Genomic DNA, 15218 nt, shown 5'->3' with positions numbered 1-15218 from the left:
CCAGCCCTGTCTCCCCGGCCAGGTCCGGCCCGGCCCGGTCCGCGGCCTCCGGTACCCGGGATCCCGCGGTGCCTCAGGGAGAAAGGAGAGCTGCTTTCCGCCGCCGAGCTGCGCTCCTGCTCTTGGGCCACACCATTGCGACCCCCACGCGCGACAGCTCGTGATCTAGCGTACTCACACGCCCACCCTCCTCAGAGAGACTGCTCCGGCCGGAAGGCGGGAGTTCGCCTCCTGCTCCCACCTCCCCAGCTGTGCCTCTGGGCAGGAGCCCCACCTCCATTTTCTGGCATCCCCGGTGGCTCTCTCCCATCCCAGGGCTCTCATCCAGCCCCAACCTAACTTTCATTGACTTGGCGCATCAGTACCCCTCCCCAAACTTCTTACCTGAGTACTCTAGGTGGCCCTGCCATAGGAGGCGTCCCTACAATCCCTCCCCAACCTCTTGTAATTGCTGCTGGGTGACCTAAGAACCCCGTTTTGCCACCTACTCCACTGAGGTGCAGTTTTTACCCAGCTTCATTTCTCTTCCTTTGGCTTCACCCTGTATCTGCATTCACTATATCCCGTCCTGGTCCTCAACCCCAGTCCCCATGGTTCCAGAGCCCGGCCCAGTCAACAGTAGTACCCCAGCTTGGGGTCCCGGGCCACCGCCTGCCCCAGGGGGCAGCGGCTGGGTGGCCGCCGCGCTGTGCGTGGTCATCGTGCTGACAGCAGCCGCCAATTCACTGCTGATTGCGCTCATCTGTACGCAGCCCGCGCTGCGCAACACGTCTAATTTCTTCCTGGTGTCGCTCTTCACGTCGGATCTGATGGTGGGGTTGGTGGTGATGCCCCCAGCCATGCTGAATGCGCTGTATGGGCGCTGGGTGCTAGCTCGCGGCCTCTGTCTGCTTTGGACCGCCTTCGACGTGATGTGCTGCAGCGCCTCCATTCTCAACCTCTGCCTCATCAGCCTGGACCGCTACCTGCTCATCCTCTCCCCGCTGCGCTACAAGCTGCGCATGACAGCCCCGCGTGCCCTGGCGCTCATCCTGGGTGCCTGGAGTCTCGCGGCGCTGGCCTCCTTCCTGCCTCTCTTGCTGGGCTGGCACGAACTGGGCAAAGCTCGAACACCTGCCCCTGGCCAGTGCCGCCTATTGGCCAGCCTGCCTTTTGTCCTCGTGGCGTCCGGCGTCACCTTTTTCCTGCCTTCGGGTGCCATTTGCTTCACCTACTGCAGGATCCTGCTGGCTGCCCGCAAGCAGGCGGTGCAAGTGGCCTCGCTCACCACGGGCACGGCTGGCCAGGCCTTGGAAACCTTGCAGGTACCCGGGGTGGGTTTGGGGAGACCTGGCTTTCGGGATGGGGAGAAATAAACCGCCATTAGGAATCCACTGGGTGACTGCCTCATAGTAAGCGCTGGCTGCTAATCCTATAAGGGCGATGGCTATGCTTTTCTGATGAATTTCAAACTCTGACCGTGGTGGGATGTGCGGACTGTGGTGAGCTGGGTATGGAGGAGGCCACATCCTGTATCACATGTGGAAAGCATCCTCTCTTCCTCATGCTCACACTCCTTTCTCTGGGCCTGTTGGTCCTGCCTTCTAAATAAGCATGCCTTTGCTAGCCATCCCTAGTCTAAGCCACTGTCACCTCTCACAAGGCACAAGCCCAAACTCCTTGTGTAGCTGATCTCAAACTGGTGATCTTCCTGCTTCTGCCTCCCAAGTTGTTGGTACTATAGGTGTGCACCACCATGCCTGGCTTAAGGTTTTTGGGTTTGCTGTTCCCTCTGCCTCAGTGCCTCTGCCCGGAGCTGTTCTCTCTGACTTCTTTTCAGCCCATTCTTCCTAGGCTGACCCTGACTTCCAGGTCTGAAGGTCCACTGCCTCCCTGATGCTGTTGCTGCGGCTGGCTCCCTGGCTTGGGGGCTATGTGAGGCTAGGTCAGTTTTGACCCCTCAGTACACATAGCTTAATAATTACCTATGAATGGGTCAGGCCCTTTAGGTCAAGCAAGCACAGCTGCTTTTGACATACAGGTCACGCTGGGCTCCTGGCTGAGGTCCACCCTGGCTGGTGAGATGTATGTGCCCGAGGCTTAAGCTCCTGAGACTTAGGTCTCTAACCTAAGCGCCTGGCTTAGTTTAAGGTCCCAGCTACTCTCTGCAAGGACATCCCATAACCTCAGGTGAAGGAGGTTCATGGAGGTTGGTAGCCTTGGAGTCACTGAGCAGCAAGGAACTTGGCTGAGGTGGAAAGATTGTAGCCTCCTGCAGCCGGGCTGCAATGCCATGAAGGAGACTTGAACTTTCAAGGTCCAGTCACCCAGGACAGCGGTGTCTGGAGCGGACAGGAATCCTGGCTGCAGTCCTCTCTGTTCCCAGGCTGTAAGTAGTCGTGATACAGTCAGGATGGATGTGGGCCTTCCACACTCTTTCCTTAGAACTTTGGTATTTTCTTTTGCTTTTGTTTTGTTTGTTTGTTTGTTTGTTTTTTGTTTTTTGTTTTTCGAGACAGGGTTTCTCTGTGTAACCCTGGCTATCCTGGAACTCACTCTGTAGACCAGGCTAGCCTCGAATTCTCGAACTCAGAAATCCACCTGCCTCTGTCTCCCAAGTGCTGGGATTAAAGGCGTGCGCCACCACCGCCTGGCTCTTTTGGTTTTTCAAGACAGAGTTCCTCCACATAGCCCTGGCTGGCCTGTAGAGCAGGCTGGCCTCGAACTCGCAGAGATCTGCCTGCCTCTGCCTCCCGAGTGCTGGGACTAAAAGCCTGCCACCATCATCACTGCTTGTATTCTTTTTTTTTTTTTGGTAAAGACTTTACTCTTGCTTGGTGATTTGCTCCTAATTTTTTGACTTTCCATTTGTTGGCCTGAGGATAAGGGGTGATTGCACTTGTGTGAATTTCCTGGCCTCAAAGGCTGGTGGTTTCTCCCCAGGAACCCCCTAATTGAGTGACCTACAAGTTAGTGATGTAAACAGATAATAGCTGAGTCTCCACACAATGAGGACTTGTTTCTTATTCTGCAAAGATGTCAGATGGTTCAGTGGTTAGGAGAGCTTGTTGCAAAGTCACGAACACTGGAGTTCAGATCCTGGTACTCGAGTAACGAGCCAGGCATCCCACAAACACTCGGGACTCCAAGGTATCAGGTTCTGTCTCTTGGATTCTGTGTACGTGAGGGTGAGCATGCAAGTGCACACACACGAATGCACACACACACATGCACACACACACATGCACACACACACACATGCATGCACACACACACACACACACACACACACACACACACACACAAGAAAAACAATATTAAATCCACACGGAAGCCCCTGGGTTCTTGAAGCTATTGATCAACTGTGGCACAGGCTCTCCGGGGTCTACCACTGAGCTCCACCCTTGCTCTCAAAGATTTTGTAAAGGAAAGAGAATGGCCTGGGGGTGGGGGTGGGGGTATCTCTCCTACCCTTATCTTTTTACTTCCACATTTGTGTTCAGAAAGAAAAGTTCCCATCTCTTCCACAAAAGAAAAGCCAGTAACTCCTGCCACAGGGAATCACAGGAAACACAGGGCAGGGATGTCAGAAGGGCCCAGCAATGTCACTGAAGAGCTTTTGTCTGTTATGCCTGGAACCTGAGACTAGCTTTCTCACTGTGAGTTGGGAGAGGGTTATTAAGAACAAAGAACATGTTCTCTCTTGCCGGAGGACAGCTTGCAGCTCACACCCTATTTTAGTATTTTAAAATTATTATTATTATTATTTGGGGAAGGGTTTCAAGACAGGGTTTCTCTGTGTCCTGGCCATCCTGGAACTCAGTCTGTAGACTAGGCTGGCCTCGAACTCACAGAGATTCACCTGCTTCAGCCTCCTGAGCGGTGGGATTAAAGGTATATGCCACACTGCCAGGCTTTAATTTACTAGTATTATGTATTATGTATTATGTATTATTATTATTATTATTATTATTATTATTATTTGTATGTGTGTGTGTGTGTTTGTGAGTGTGCACATGTGTGTGCCATAACAGGACAGAAGACAAGGTTCAGGAGTCTGTTCCCTTCTCCCATCACTCGGGACCTAGGGGTCTAGTGAGGCTCTGTGCAGGGCCTTCACCTTCCATGCCTTCCCACTGGCTCTGTGAGTTTTTAAACTGTTCACCTGCATCTGAAAAGTCCTGATCGCCCATCCTGGAGGACACTCTGTACCAGAGATCAAGGATGTTAGAAGTTGGGCTGTCAGGTGGTCTGGTCTCAGCAGGGCCCCGACACAGATGTTCTTTTGGTGAAGTCAATCAGCTGGTACCAGGGTGGCACCTGGTGACCTCAGGGCCTTCGAGGAGCCTCCTCCACAGCCTCGCCATTGTCTTGAGCTCACTCTGTCCGGCACCAAGCTTTGTCTCCAAAACCCCTGCCGAGTGAGCAACACTCTCTCAGCCTTGCTTGATGATAGGTAAACTGAGGCTCAGGGAGAACAGGTGTGGCTAAGCGATGTTTGCTCAGTGACATTTACCATGTCCCCTATTGGCTGCTTCTTGGGTCCCTCTGAGCATCGATCTGTAACCTGGTCTGCTCCCCGGGGCTCCGATCTGGTTCTCTCTGGCTCTGTCCCAGCATTCTCTCTGTAGTGGTTTTGTTTTGTCTCATGCCTGGAAATACTGCCTAGGTGCTGCTAGGCCAAGCCCTGCCCAACCAAGTACAGACAGAACTCTGATCTTTCCAGACTCCCGACTTGGCCCTCAGGGTCTTTTCCATGTCAGTGAACGGTGACCTCCTTTTTCTGGTCTCACAGGCCAGGAGTTCTGGAGGCAGCCTGGATGCTTACACTAGGTACCCAGTCCTCTCTTCTCTACCTGTGACACATATCCAGGCAGGGTACCACTGCCATCCTGGGGCTAAGTCCTGTTATGGATGCCTGGGTTACTATAGTAACCTTCTAACTGACAGATCCCGTCAGTTAGAGCTATGCTCTCTGTTGGCCTTACAGCTCTCGACCTGAGACTTCCTGATCCATATCTAGGTTACCCTCCTTTCCCTCGGTTGCTCTTCCTTTCAGCCACACTGGCCTCCTGGCTATTCCTTGAGCATCATACACTTTCCTGTCTCAGGACCTTTGCACCAGCTGTCCCCTCTTTCCTTTCCACATAGTCCTTCCTCAACTTCTGTCCTGCCTTCTGGTTTCTGTTTTCGGGCTTCTGAGTAGGAAGTGCTGTCCTCCCAGGCTAGGTCCTTCCAGGCCTGCTGCTTCCAGTGGACGGATAATTGATTGATGGACCCTCTTGGGTAGGAATCGGGCTTTAACAAGAGCTTGTCATGTTCGCTGCCCTAGTACCAGCATCCAGAGCCATGTGGAGCCTCTCCCAACCTCCCAGCCTGTGTTTGTGATGGGAAGGAAATGGACACGGAGCTTCAGAGAGCTGTGGCTCACACTGGGGCTTATTCTCACACCCTGTGGGCTCACTCATACATGGAATGGCTCAGGTCCTAATCTTTTCACATCATTTCGTTAGCCCAATCAGTGACATGCATTGAGAACCTACTGTGTGCAGGAGCTACCTACTGTGTGCAGAAGGTTTTTTTTTTTTTTGCTTTTGGAGAGGTCCTACCCTGCTTAAATTTATGCCAGTTGTAGAGATGAACTTCAACCTTAAGCACTAGCAAAGTAGAGCTTAGACAAGGGGAGGAGACACCCCCAAAGTCATGTTCTATGTGTAGCTAAAGGCCAAGACAGAGAAGGCACAGTGGACCCTGAAGGCAAAGTTTGGAAGACATCCCTTCTGTCCCCAAAGTCATCATCCTACCTCGGCAATAAGAGGATCCACCTGGTTCTCAAGCCAGAGGCGTGTCTGTTCCATACCTCTCACCTCTCCTCCCACTGAACACCTGCTGGAAAGCCTGTCCTTATGCCCCCTCATTGCCCCTATTTTTTTGGGAGCCAGGAGGTTGAGACAGAGTCTATGTAGTCCTGGCAGCCTGGAACTTGCAGACATCCACCTGCCTCTGCCTTCCAATTGCTGGGATAAGAGTGTACCACCATGCCTGGCCTCGTGGTCTTTTAACAACAGTATTTTATTTTTAATTGTGTATCTGTGCACACAAGCGCATACTTGTGAGTACAGGTGTCTTCGGAGGCCAGAGGTGTTCAGTCCCCTGGATCTGGAGTGTAGCAGATGTGGGTGCTTGCTTGGAACTGAGCTGCAGTCCTTGGCAAGCACAGAGCATGCTCTTGACTGCTGAACGGTCCATCCAGCCCAGAACCTGTTCTCTTGGCTGCTGAAGCATCAGTCCCTCCACCATCTGGCTTTCAAAGCCGCTTGTAGACTTGTTTCCTGAGTGTGTGCCTTTGGGGGCTTGTGAGTGCTGTGGCATGCCTGTTCTCTTCGGTTTTGTTTCTGTTCCTCCATCTGAGCTGGCCTATCCAGAGAGGCAGCTCCCCAGGCATGGTGGTACACATCGTTAATTCCAGCACTCAAACTCGGGAGGCAGAGGCAGGTCAATCTCTGAGTTTAAGGCCACCCTGATTTACGTTGTGAGTTCCAGGCCATCCAGAGCTACATAGTGACATCCTGTTTCAAACGAATGGACAGACAGACACAGAGGGAGTTTGCAGCCTGGAGCTGGAGCCGGTCTCAGAGCTCAGATCCACAGCAATGGTGCGGACAGATACAGAGAAGGCTGCATGGGGCCTCTTCCTTTCTAGGATCCGCCTCTTTTCTCTCCTCCCCCTTTGCCAGTGCAGCCTCCAGCTCCCTGCAGATGGAAGGGAGGCGGGAACAGGCCCCCAGTCCCTGGCATGAGCAATGTAGGAGCTGGCCAGCACGACATCTCTCTGCTGATCCACATATGCCTCTGTGTGAAACCGGGCTCTAAAAAAAACCTGCTGCTGGCACAGGGTTCCTCCCAGGTCTTCCCGGCATTCCCAGGGGCTGGGAGATAGGAGTTATGCTTAGACCTGGGATATCAGGGAGATTTAATCGGGCAAAGGTATCTCTGAGGGATGATGCCAAGCCAGGGAGTTGTAGGGAGGGAGGAGGAAAAACAATAGAGGCGTGGAAGTGTATGTTTGTTATTTCAGCATGAGAGAAAGGCTGAGGCAGGAGGATTCCTGTGAGCTTGAGGCCAGCATGATTGACTTAGGGCATTCCAGGAAAGCGAGGATTACAGTGAGGCCCTGTCTACACACACACACACACACACACACACACACACGAACAGGGAGGGAGATAGATTGATAGACGAGGGGTGGTGGGTAGGGGGTATCCTTGGGCGATCACACAGAGTCGAGAGCATTGTTGGGCAACATCAGGCTGCAGTGTGAACGCAGCCTTACAGAGAGAGTCAGGAAAGTGAGCCAGGACTTCCTCCCCTATCCTCTCCCCCTCCCTATGGGTGCTCCCCTTCCCACCGACTCCCCCCTGTCTCCCCTGATCTCCCCATCCTCTACCTCCTCCTGTCTTCTTCCCACCCCTGCCCTTCCTTCCTAACTGCATATCTGTTTCAGTGACAAGTCTTCCCTCCACCTCCGTCCTTCTTCCTCAGAGGAGGAGGTGACAGTCACAGAAATACCTGCTGAGGGAGGCGGCTGCAGGGTAACTGTGCTGAGCTGGGGACTTGGCTTAGAAATTCAGCATCTCCTCCTTCAAGTCCTGCGTGCTCCCACCACAGCTGGATGACCTTGGGGAAGTCATTTTGCCTACCTGTTATCTCAGGGCTAAAGATGAGTGGGGGGGGGTGGCTCTGGCACAGGGTGGGTACTCAACAGTGTTGGTGGTAGAATAAATAGATGGTTCTGGGGACCTCTGTCTTCCAGCCTTTCCGTGGTGTCACCAACAGCACCATGATTGTCAAGTAGGTGAGAACTCTGCGATGCTTACAGTGTAGGTAATAAAGCTAGCCTACAAGGCACTTACAGTGTTGGGAGCTGTTCCAACAGGTTTGTGTTGCCTTACTTATTCCTTAGCGTAGGCCTGTGAGATGGATGCTAGCAAATGTGTTCCCTCTACCCCCAGACAGGGTTTCTCTGTGTATCTTCGGCTATCCTGGAACTCACTCTGTAGATCAGACTGGCCTCAAACTCAGAGATCCTCCTGCCTCTGCCTCCTAAGCACTGAGATTCAAGGCACATTGTTTGTTTGTTTGTTTGTTTGTTTTTACAGAAGAGACAGGAGAGACCCAGTAGCTTGCCCAATGCCAGTCGGCTGTTAGAAGCCAGCCAGGATATGAAACCCTGTGGTCTGGCTCAAGTCCGTCTTGCCAACCTCCCTCTGTGACAGGATGGCTCTTGAATTGTTTTTCATGTTTATTTTAATTAAAAGTTTAGATTCATTTGCTTATTTATTTTATATCGTTAAGCATTTTATGTGCACGAGTGTTCTGCCCACCTGAATGTACGTACATCACATGTATTGTAATACCCACAGACATCAGAAGAGGGCATGGGACCTCCTGGAACTGGAATTATGGATGGTTGTGAGTTGCCATGTGGGCGCTAGGAATTGAACCCAGGTCTTCTCCAAGAGTAACAAGTGCTCTTAAGCACCGAGCCATCTCTCTAGCCCCTTATTTTAATTTTTGAATGTACTCCTATATGTGCTTGCTTGTCTGTATGTGCACCATGTGTCAGCAGTGCTCACCGAGGCCAGAAGAGGGCGCTGGAGTTACAGATGGCTGTGAGTTGCCCAAGATGGATGCTGGGATCAGAACTTAGGTCCTCTGCAAGAGCAGCCAGTGCTCTCAACTGCTGAGCTGCCATCTCTCTCCCCCTCCTTGGCTAGCAATTTGAATAAGAAGGCAACATATACGTGCACTGTCTTTCTGTGTTCCGTGGTGTTGGGAGGTGGAGCCCAGGACCTTGTGCTTTTGAGGAAAGCACACTACACAGAAGTACAACCAAGGCGAAGTTAAAGATCCCTTGGACCTAGTCTCTTCACCGTCGGGTCTTGCCTACTAATGGTGCATTCTTGATGTCGTTCCGTGTGCTGTGTGCTGTGTTGGGTCCTCAGGAATCTGTGTTTTTCGTGCTGTTTACACAATGGAGGCACGCTGTCTGTGCTGTCTGTCCAGCTGCCACGCTTACTCCGTAACACATCCCCCTTTATCCAACACACCCCTTATTCATTTATTTACTTTAATTTTTTTTGTTGTTTTTTGTTTTTCGAGACAGGGTTTTTCTGTGTAGTTATGGCTGTCCTGGAACTCACTCTGTAGACCAGGCTGGCCTCGAACTCAGAAATCCACCTGCCTCTGCCTCCCAAGTGCTGGGATTAAAGGCGTGTGCCACCACCGCCCGGCTACTTTAATTTTTAAAAGGATGTATTTATATGTTTTAGCATTTTCCTTGCATGCATGTCTGCACACCATGTGCATACCTGGTGCCTACAGAGGCCTGAAGAGTGTCTTGGATCCCCTGGGACTTGAGCTATTGACAGATGTGGGTGCTGGGAACTGAACCCAGGTCCTCTGCAAGAGCAGCAAGTGCTCTTAACCACTGAGTCCCTGTCTGAAGATGGATGGATGAACGAATGAATGAATGAATGAATGAATGAATGAATACTAGGGGTGAGGCTGTGGCTCAGTTGATAGATGTGCCATAGATATTTTTAATTGACAGATGATGCATCCATACACTACACAAACTACACAAGATCTTTCTAGATAGAGTGCTTGACTGTTGATCTATTTTTGAGACAGGGTCGCATGTAGACCAGGCTGGCATCAAACTTATGTAGCAGAGGATATTCTTGAACTCCTAATCCTCTTGTCTTCACCTTCTGAGTGCTAGATTACAGACATGCTTCATCAAACCTGGTTTATGCAGTGCTGGGAATGGAACCGAGAGTTTCCTATATGCCAGGAAAGCACTGTGCCAGCTGAGGAACATCCCCAGCCCCTAGCTATATTAATGTTTTAATTATATTTATTTATTCACTGTGTGTATATTTGGTTTTGTGTGTGCGTGTGTGTGTGTGCGCGTGCACGTGCACAAGCCTGAGTGTGCCATAGTATGCCCGTGAAGGTCAGAGGACAACTTGTGACAGTCAGTTGTTTTTTTGTTTTTGTTTTTTTGGGGGGAGGGGTTTAAGACGGGGTCTCTCTCTATAGCTCTGGTTATTCTGGAGTTCTCACTCCATAGACCAGGTTGGCCTTGAACTCTCAGAAATCTACCTGCCTCTGTCTCCCAAGTGCTAGGATTTAAGGTGCGTGTCACTATTCCCAGCTCAGTTTTGTCTTTTCCACCAGGAACTAAAGTCATGTAATGGGACTTGTTGGTAGGTACCTTTACCTACTGGGCCATCTCTTTGGTTCCAGTTCATTAAAAAAAAAAAAAAATCTGTGCTGTGTTCTGCAATGGGAGTGTGCGTGGTTTATTTGACCACTCTTCCTTGCGGGGGTGGGGTGGGGTGAGGGGGCAGCTGTTGGCTGTGGCACTAAATCTTGTCTATGCCATGATGAACAGGAGTGTGGAACGCTGGCTAGGACGGGTACTGCCAGGTTGCCCTGGATGACAAGCCACCCTCTGTTCCTGGCATGTGCCGCAGATATATAAAGGGGACAGAGAGATTACAGAACAAGGTCTAGTGTGTGGGGGCGTGGCTACTGGGAAGAGAGAAGTGGGAGATGTTAGCGTCAGCACTGCGCATGCGTGTAGAGTCCGTACTTTCTCAGTGGCTCTGGGAGTTGAGAATCCTCTTTCCAGTTGTACACAAGGGACTCTTCCTCAAGTTCATGGAGCTAGTGTGGAGTGGGGCTGTGATTTGCAGCAGACCATCTCTCTTAAAGGTCCAGCTTTGTCTTCTGCCACCCTTTCAAGGCCAAGCAGAGAAGAAGGTCAGGGCCTCTCTGCGGCTGCGTTTTTTGTGGATTTGCGGATTTGCCCCTGGTAATAATACCATCAGATTTCACCTCAAAACTCTGTTCCAATGTGCTTTGTCCTTCAACTCCCATTCCAGAGCGAGACGCTGAGTCCTGCGGGAGCGCAGCTCAGAGCTCGGGTTCCAGTACTGTGGACAAGCCTCTGCTCTAAAAGCCCCAGTTGGCAGGGCCCTAGACGGAGGAGGGCTCCCGTGTGAGCCTGGCTTTGAAGCTTCCTGGCTCTAACAGACCCAGGCTTTGCCTCCTCCATTCCGTCTCCATCTGTGGAGGACTGCTTGGGAGTCTGGTTCCCTTCCTACCCCTGCCTGATCTTTGCATCTCTCCACACACACACACATCCCGCCTCTGGCTGCCTGCAGAACCCAGCTAGGCTTGTTGAAATGTACCTGTCATGCTAGCACCAGTGAGACTGTGGCAGGAGTATTTCCAGTCTGAGGCTAGCCTGGAATGTATGTTGCAAAAGAAAAGAAGAACAAAGTTGGGCAAACCCTTGGGTCCAAAACCTAAGTATGTGGATAAGGCAAGACCGTGCATACAACCATGGCTCAGTTGGTAGTGTGCCTGCCCAGCATGTGAGAAGACCTAGGTTCGATGCACAGCACTATATAAACTGGGTGTGGTAGAACATGCTTGTAATCCCAACATTCAGGAGATAGATCTTGGAAAATTAGGAGTTTGAATTCATTTCCTTGGCTCAAACCCAGAGTGTCAGGCTTGGTGGCAGTCACCTTTACTTGAAGGCCACGTGTTTGTTTTGTTTTGTTTTGTTTTCCTTTTTTATGTGTGAAAAGAAACTTTTGTGAATAGCCTTTCCTACGGAGAGGTTCCTTGTATTTTCAGAGGGGTCACAGAGTTTAAGGTGAAATGGGCTCATTCCGTGCTTCACGATGATCTGGGACAGTCGGTTGCAGGTGGCAGCATCAAGCTCAGAGTTCTCCATGGGCTTGTCCCTTCTTGGTGGCTTCTGGGGAAGTGGCATCTCTGCTCCCCCTGGCTTCCACCAGTGTCCAGTAGAATGGAGTAGGGGTCAGTCTGGACTGGAAAGGAGCTGAGGAGTGCTCTGGTCACCAGCCATGTCCGCCTCATCCACACAAGGCTTCCTCACAAACATTTGCTTCTTGCACAGATTAAAAAGAAACGTTTCTGCTTTGTGGGGCATGATGGGAAAACCGTAATTCCAAACTGTGCAGAGACTCTGTGGGCTGCACAGATAAGCCGCCGTGGGTGGTCTTCTGCAAGTGTAACCAGTTCTTGAATTGCTGAGGTCTTGGAAGGTGATGGGGCTTATTGTGCCGTGTGCCTGTCTGTGGAGAATGTCACCTACCTATCACCTATCTATCTCATATCTATCTACCTATCATCTATCTATCTGTCTATCTTTATATCTATGTATTTATGTATGTATGTATGTATGTATGTATCTATCTATCTATCTATCTATCTATCATCCGTCAGCCTGCCTATCTGTGTATGTATGCACGCATGCATGTATGTGTATATATGTATGTATGTATGTATGTATGTATGTATCTATCTATCTATCTATCATCTATCTATCTATCTATCTTTTATCTATTTATCGTCTGTCGTCTGCCTGCCTACTTGTCTATCTACCTACCTATCGTCTATCTAGCTACCTAGCTACACCTATCTTTTCCCCTTATTATTGTTGTTTGTTTCTCTGAGACAGGTTTTCTCTGTGTAGCTTTGGCTGTCCTGGACCTCACTCTGTAGATCAGGCTGGCCTCGAACTTAAAGAGATCTGCCTGCCTCTGCCTCAGGAATGTTGGGATTAAAGGCGTGCGCCACCATCACCCAGCTTCCACCTATCTGTTTTTGAGACTGAGTCTCTGACAGCTTAGGCCGGTCTCAAGTCATTTTGTAGCTGAGAGTAGCCTTAAACTTCTGAGCGTGCTTGGATTCCAGGCACATCCCCCTATACATAGTTTGTGAGGTAGGAGAAATGGAACCCAGGGCTGCGTGCTAGGCAAGTCCTCTATTAGCTGAGCCACAGCTGACTCTTCATGTACTAAGCACTGTTGTTAGAGGAGGGTATCTTTTTTTTTTTTTTTTTTTTTTGGTTTTTCGAGACAGGGTTTCTCTGTGTAGCCCTGGCTGTCCTGGAACTCACTCTGTAGACCAGGCTGGCCTCGAACTCAGAAGTCCACTTGCCTCTGCCTCCCAAGTGCTGGGATTAAAGGTGTGCGCCACCACCGCCCAGCCTAGAGGAGGGTCTCTTGAAGCTGTTCTCCTCTGTATCTGAACTACCTCAAACTTGTGAAACATTACACAGACAAGGTGTAGTGTGGGACCAGGATCAGGGCTCCACAGAAGTCCCCGCTGGAGCTTCAGCTTCAGAGTCATTGCACAGGGATCCTTTTTTTTAATGTAATTTTTTAAAGATTTATTTATTATATTTATATGAGTATACTGTAGCTATTTTTAGACACACCAGAAGAGGGCATCAGATCCGATTACAGATGGTTGTGAGCCACCATGTGGTTGCTGGGAATTGAACTCAGGACCTCTGGAAGAGCAGTCTGTGCTCTTAACCGCTGAGCCATCTCTCCAGCCCTTGCACAGGGATCTTTCGTCAGTGCCCGTGTTCAGCCTGGGGCTGTGCTGTTCTTAGCACTGATGTCAGGCTTGGCCTGTAGCCAGTTCAGTATGGAATTGGAGTTAGGCCTACTGCCTGAGCCGGGGATCAGTCAAGGATCAGTCAAGAATCAGGGCTCAGTAAACTGCTGGTATGCTAGGACTCGGTCTAGTATTAGGGTAGAGGTTCAGTCTGTGACTAAGATCAGCCAACTTACGTGGCTTTCCTTTCCACAGGTGCCCAGGACACCACGCCCAGGGATGGAGTCCGCTGACAGTAGGCGTTTGGCCACCAAGCATAGCAGGAAGGCTTTGAAGGCTAGCCTGACCCTGGGCATCCTGCTGGGCATGTTCTTTGTCACCTGGCTGCCCTTCTTTGTGGCCAACATAGCTCAGGTAAAACAATGACAGTGAAGGTGGAGTGAGTCTAGGCCTGGCCCGAGAGACGCCATGCCTCACTGGGCAAAGGTGGAAGGGAGGAAGATGGCTCATCTGTGGTGCCTGTGTCTGTGTGTCTGTCCTATCCCTGCTGGGTGGGGTAGCCTGGGTCCCCACCTGGGACAAGGTGTGATGAGTCTAATTTCCACAGGCTGTGTGTGACTGCATCTCCCCAGGCCTCTTCGACGTTCTCACGTGGCTGGGGTACTGTAATAGCACCATGAATCCTATCATCTACCCACTCTTCATGCGGGACTTCAAGAGGGCCCTGGGCAGGTTCCTGCCATGCATCCACTGTCCCCCGGAGCACCGGGCCAGCCCTGCCTCCCCTTCCATGTGGACTTCTCACAGCGGTGCCAGACCAGGTCTCAGCCTGCAGCAGGTGCTGCCTCTGCCTCTGCCGCCAAACTCAGATTCAGACTCAGCTTCAGGGGGCACCTCAGGCCTGCAGCTCACAGCCCAGCTTCTGCTACCCGGAGAGGCAACCCGGGACCCCCCGCCACCCACCAGGGCCACCACTGTGGTCAACTTCTTTGTCACAGACTCTGCGGAGCCTGAGATACAGCAGCATCCACTCAGTTCCCCCATGAACTGACCAGGTCAACAGCTGGCCAGCAGAGAGGGCCACATTCCCAGAGGTCTCAGCCCACTCTCCCTAAGACTGGGAGATGGTAGGTCTCCTGAGACTGTGCTGAGTGTCATGAGGTATCCGCAGCTAGCCCCCATCTTCTGCTGCAGCCTCCTAGACACGAGGGGTGATCAGAAACACCTCTGTAGGGCACTCCGGTGTGATGTTGCTTGCGGCTTGTGTAGTGTGTCTGGGGGTCTCGGAGCTGGGCCATTTGGTTCAGGGCAGTAGAAAAGCAATTCATCCTCAACCCTTTCTCTCATGGTGGGTGGGAAGAATGTATCCATCTAGACACCTCAGTTCCTGACTGGCCCAATCCTGTTATCCAAAGTGCCATCTGTGGGCTATTGGGGTTCTCATATTTAAAGTGCCACCCCTCTGCAGGTGGGGTGAATCAACCTTGTACATTCACGAGCTTTCCCAAGTACACATTTGCTGAACTTTCCGACCTGGCAGCCCCTAGGATAGGAATAGCAACACTAAAGAACACCTTATGCTGGAGGCCGGACAGCCAGAAATATGACCCTTTCCTCAGCTGTATACCGAATTTCTGGGGCTTGGCATGCGTCTCAAGGGAGAATAGGAGTGATATCACCTTGTAAGACAATGTGAATGATGTGTCCAGCACCTGTGAGGGGTCAGTGGGTGGTAAATTCTGTTGCTTTAACCCCTGGTCAGCCAGGTTCTAGCTCTGGTAGAAAGC

At 51.2% G+C, this 15218-nt stretch overlaps 1 protein-coding gene across 1 annotated transcript; it reads left to right on the top strand.

Annotated features, from left to right (window-relative positions):
- The first annotated feature begins 262 nt into the window (after positions 1 to 262).
- Positions 263 to 14784, top strand: Htr6 (5-hydroxytryptamine receptor 6). Its single transcript, XM_028759549.1, has 3 exons — positions 263 to 1304; positions 13687 to 13845; positions 14039 to 14784. Exons 1-3 carry the CDS (start codon positions 591 to 593, stop codon positions 14480 to 14482), a joined length of 1317 nt encoding a protein of 438 aa, XP_028615382.1. The 5' UTR covers positions 263 to 590; the 3' UTR covers positions 14483 to 14784.
- Positions 14785 to 15218: the final 434 nt, after the last annotated feature.

The sequence above is a fragment of the Grammomys surdaster genome, unplaced genomic scaffold (assembly GCF_004785775.1).
Source record: "Grammomys surdaster isolate TR1022 unplaced genomic scaffold, NIH_TR_1.0 126313, whole genome shotgun sequence".
Lineage (NCBI taxonomy): Eukaryota > Metazoa > Chordata > Mammalia > Rodentia > Muridae > Grammomys > Grammomys surdaster.
The sequence above is the reverse complement of the archived record's forward strand: the minus strand, read 5'-3'. Positions and strand labels throughout refer to the sequence as shown.

What these genes read in the sequence shown, in the direction of transcription:
- Htr6 (XM_028759549.1), top strand. Translation starts at nt 591, where the DNA reads ATGGTTCCAGAGCCCGGCCCAGTCAACAGTAGTACCCCAGCTTGGGGT. An exon ending in AGGCCTTGGAAACCTTGCAG is followed by an intron (nt 1,305 to 13,686) that starts GTACCCGGGGTG and finishes TCCTTTCCACAG; the next exon opens with GTGCCCAGGACACCACGCCC. An exon ending in TTGTGGCCAACATAGCTCAG is followed by an intron (nt 13,846 to 14,038) that starts GTAAAACAATGA and finishes TAATTTCCACAG; the next exon opens with GCTGTGTGTGACTGCATCTC.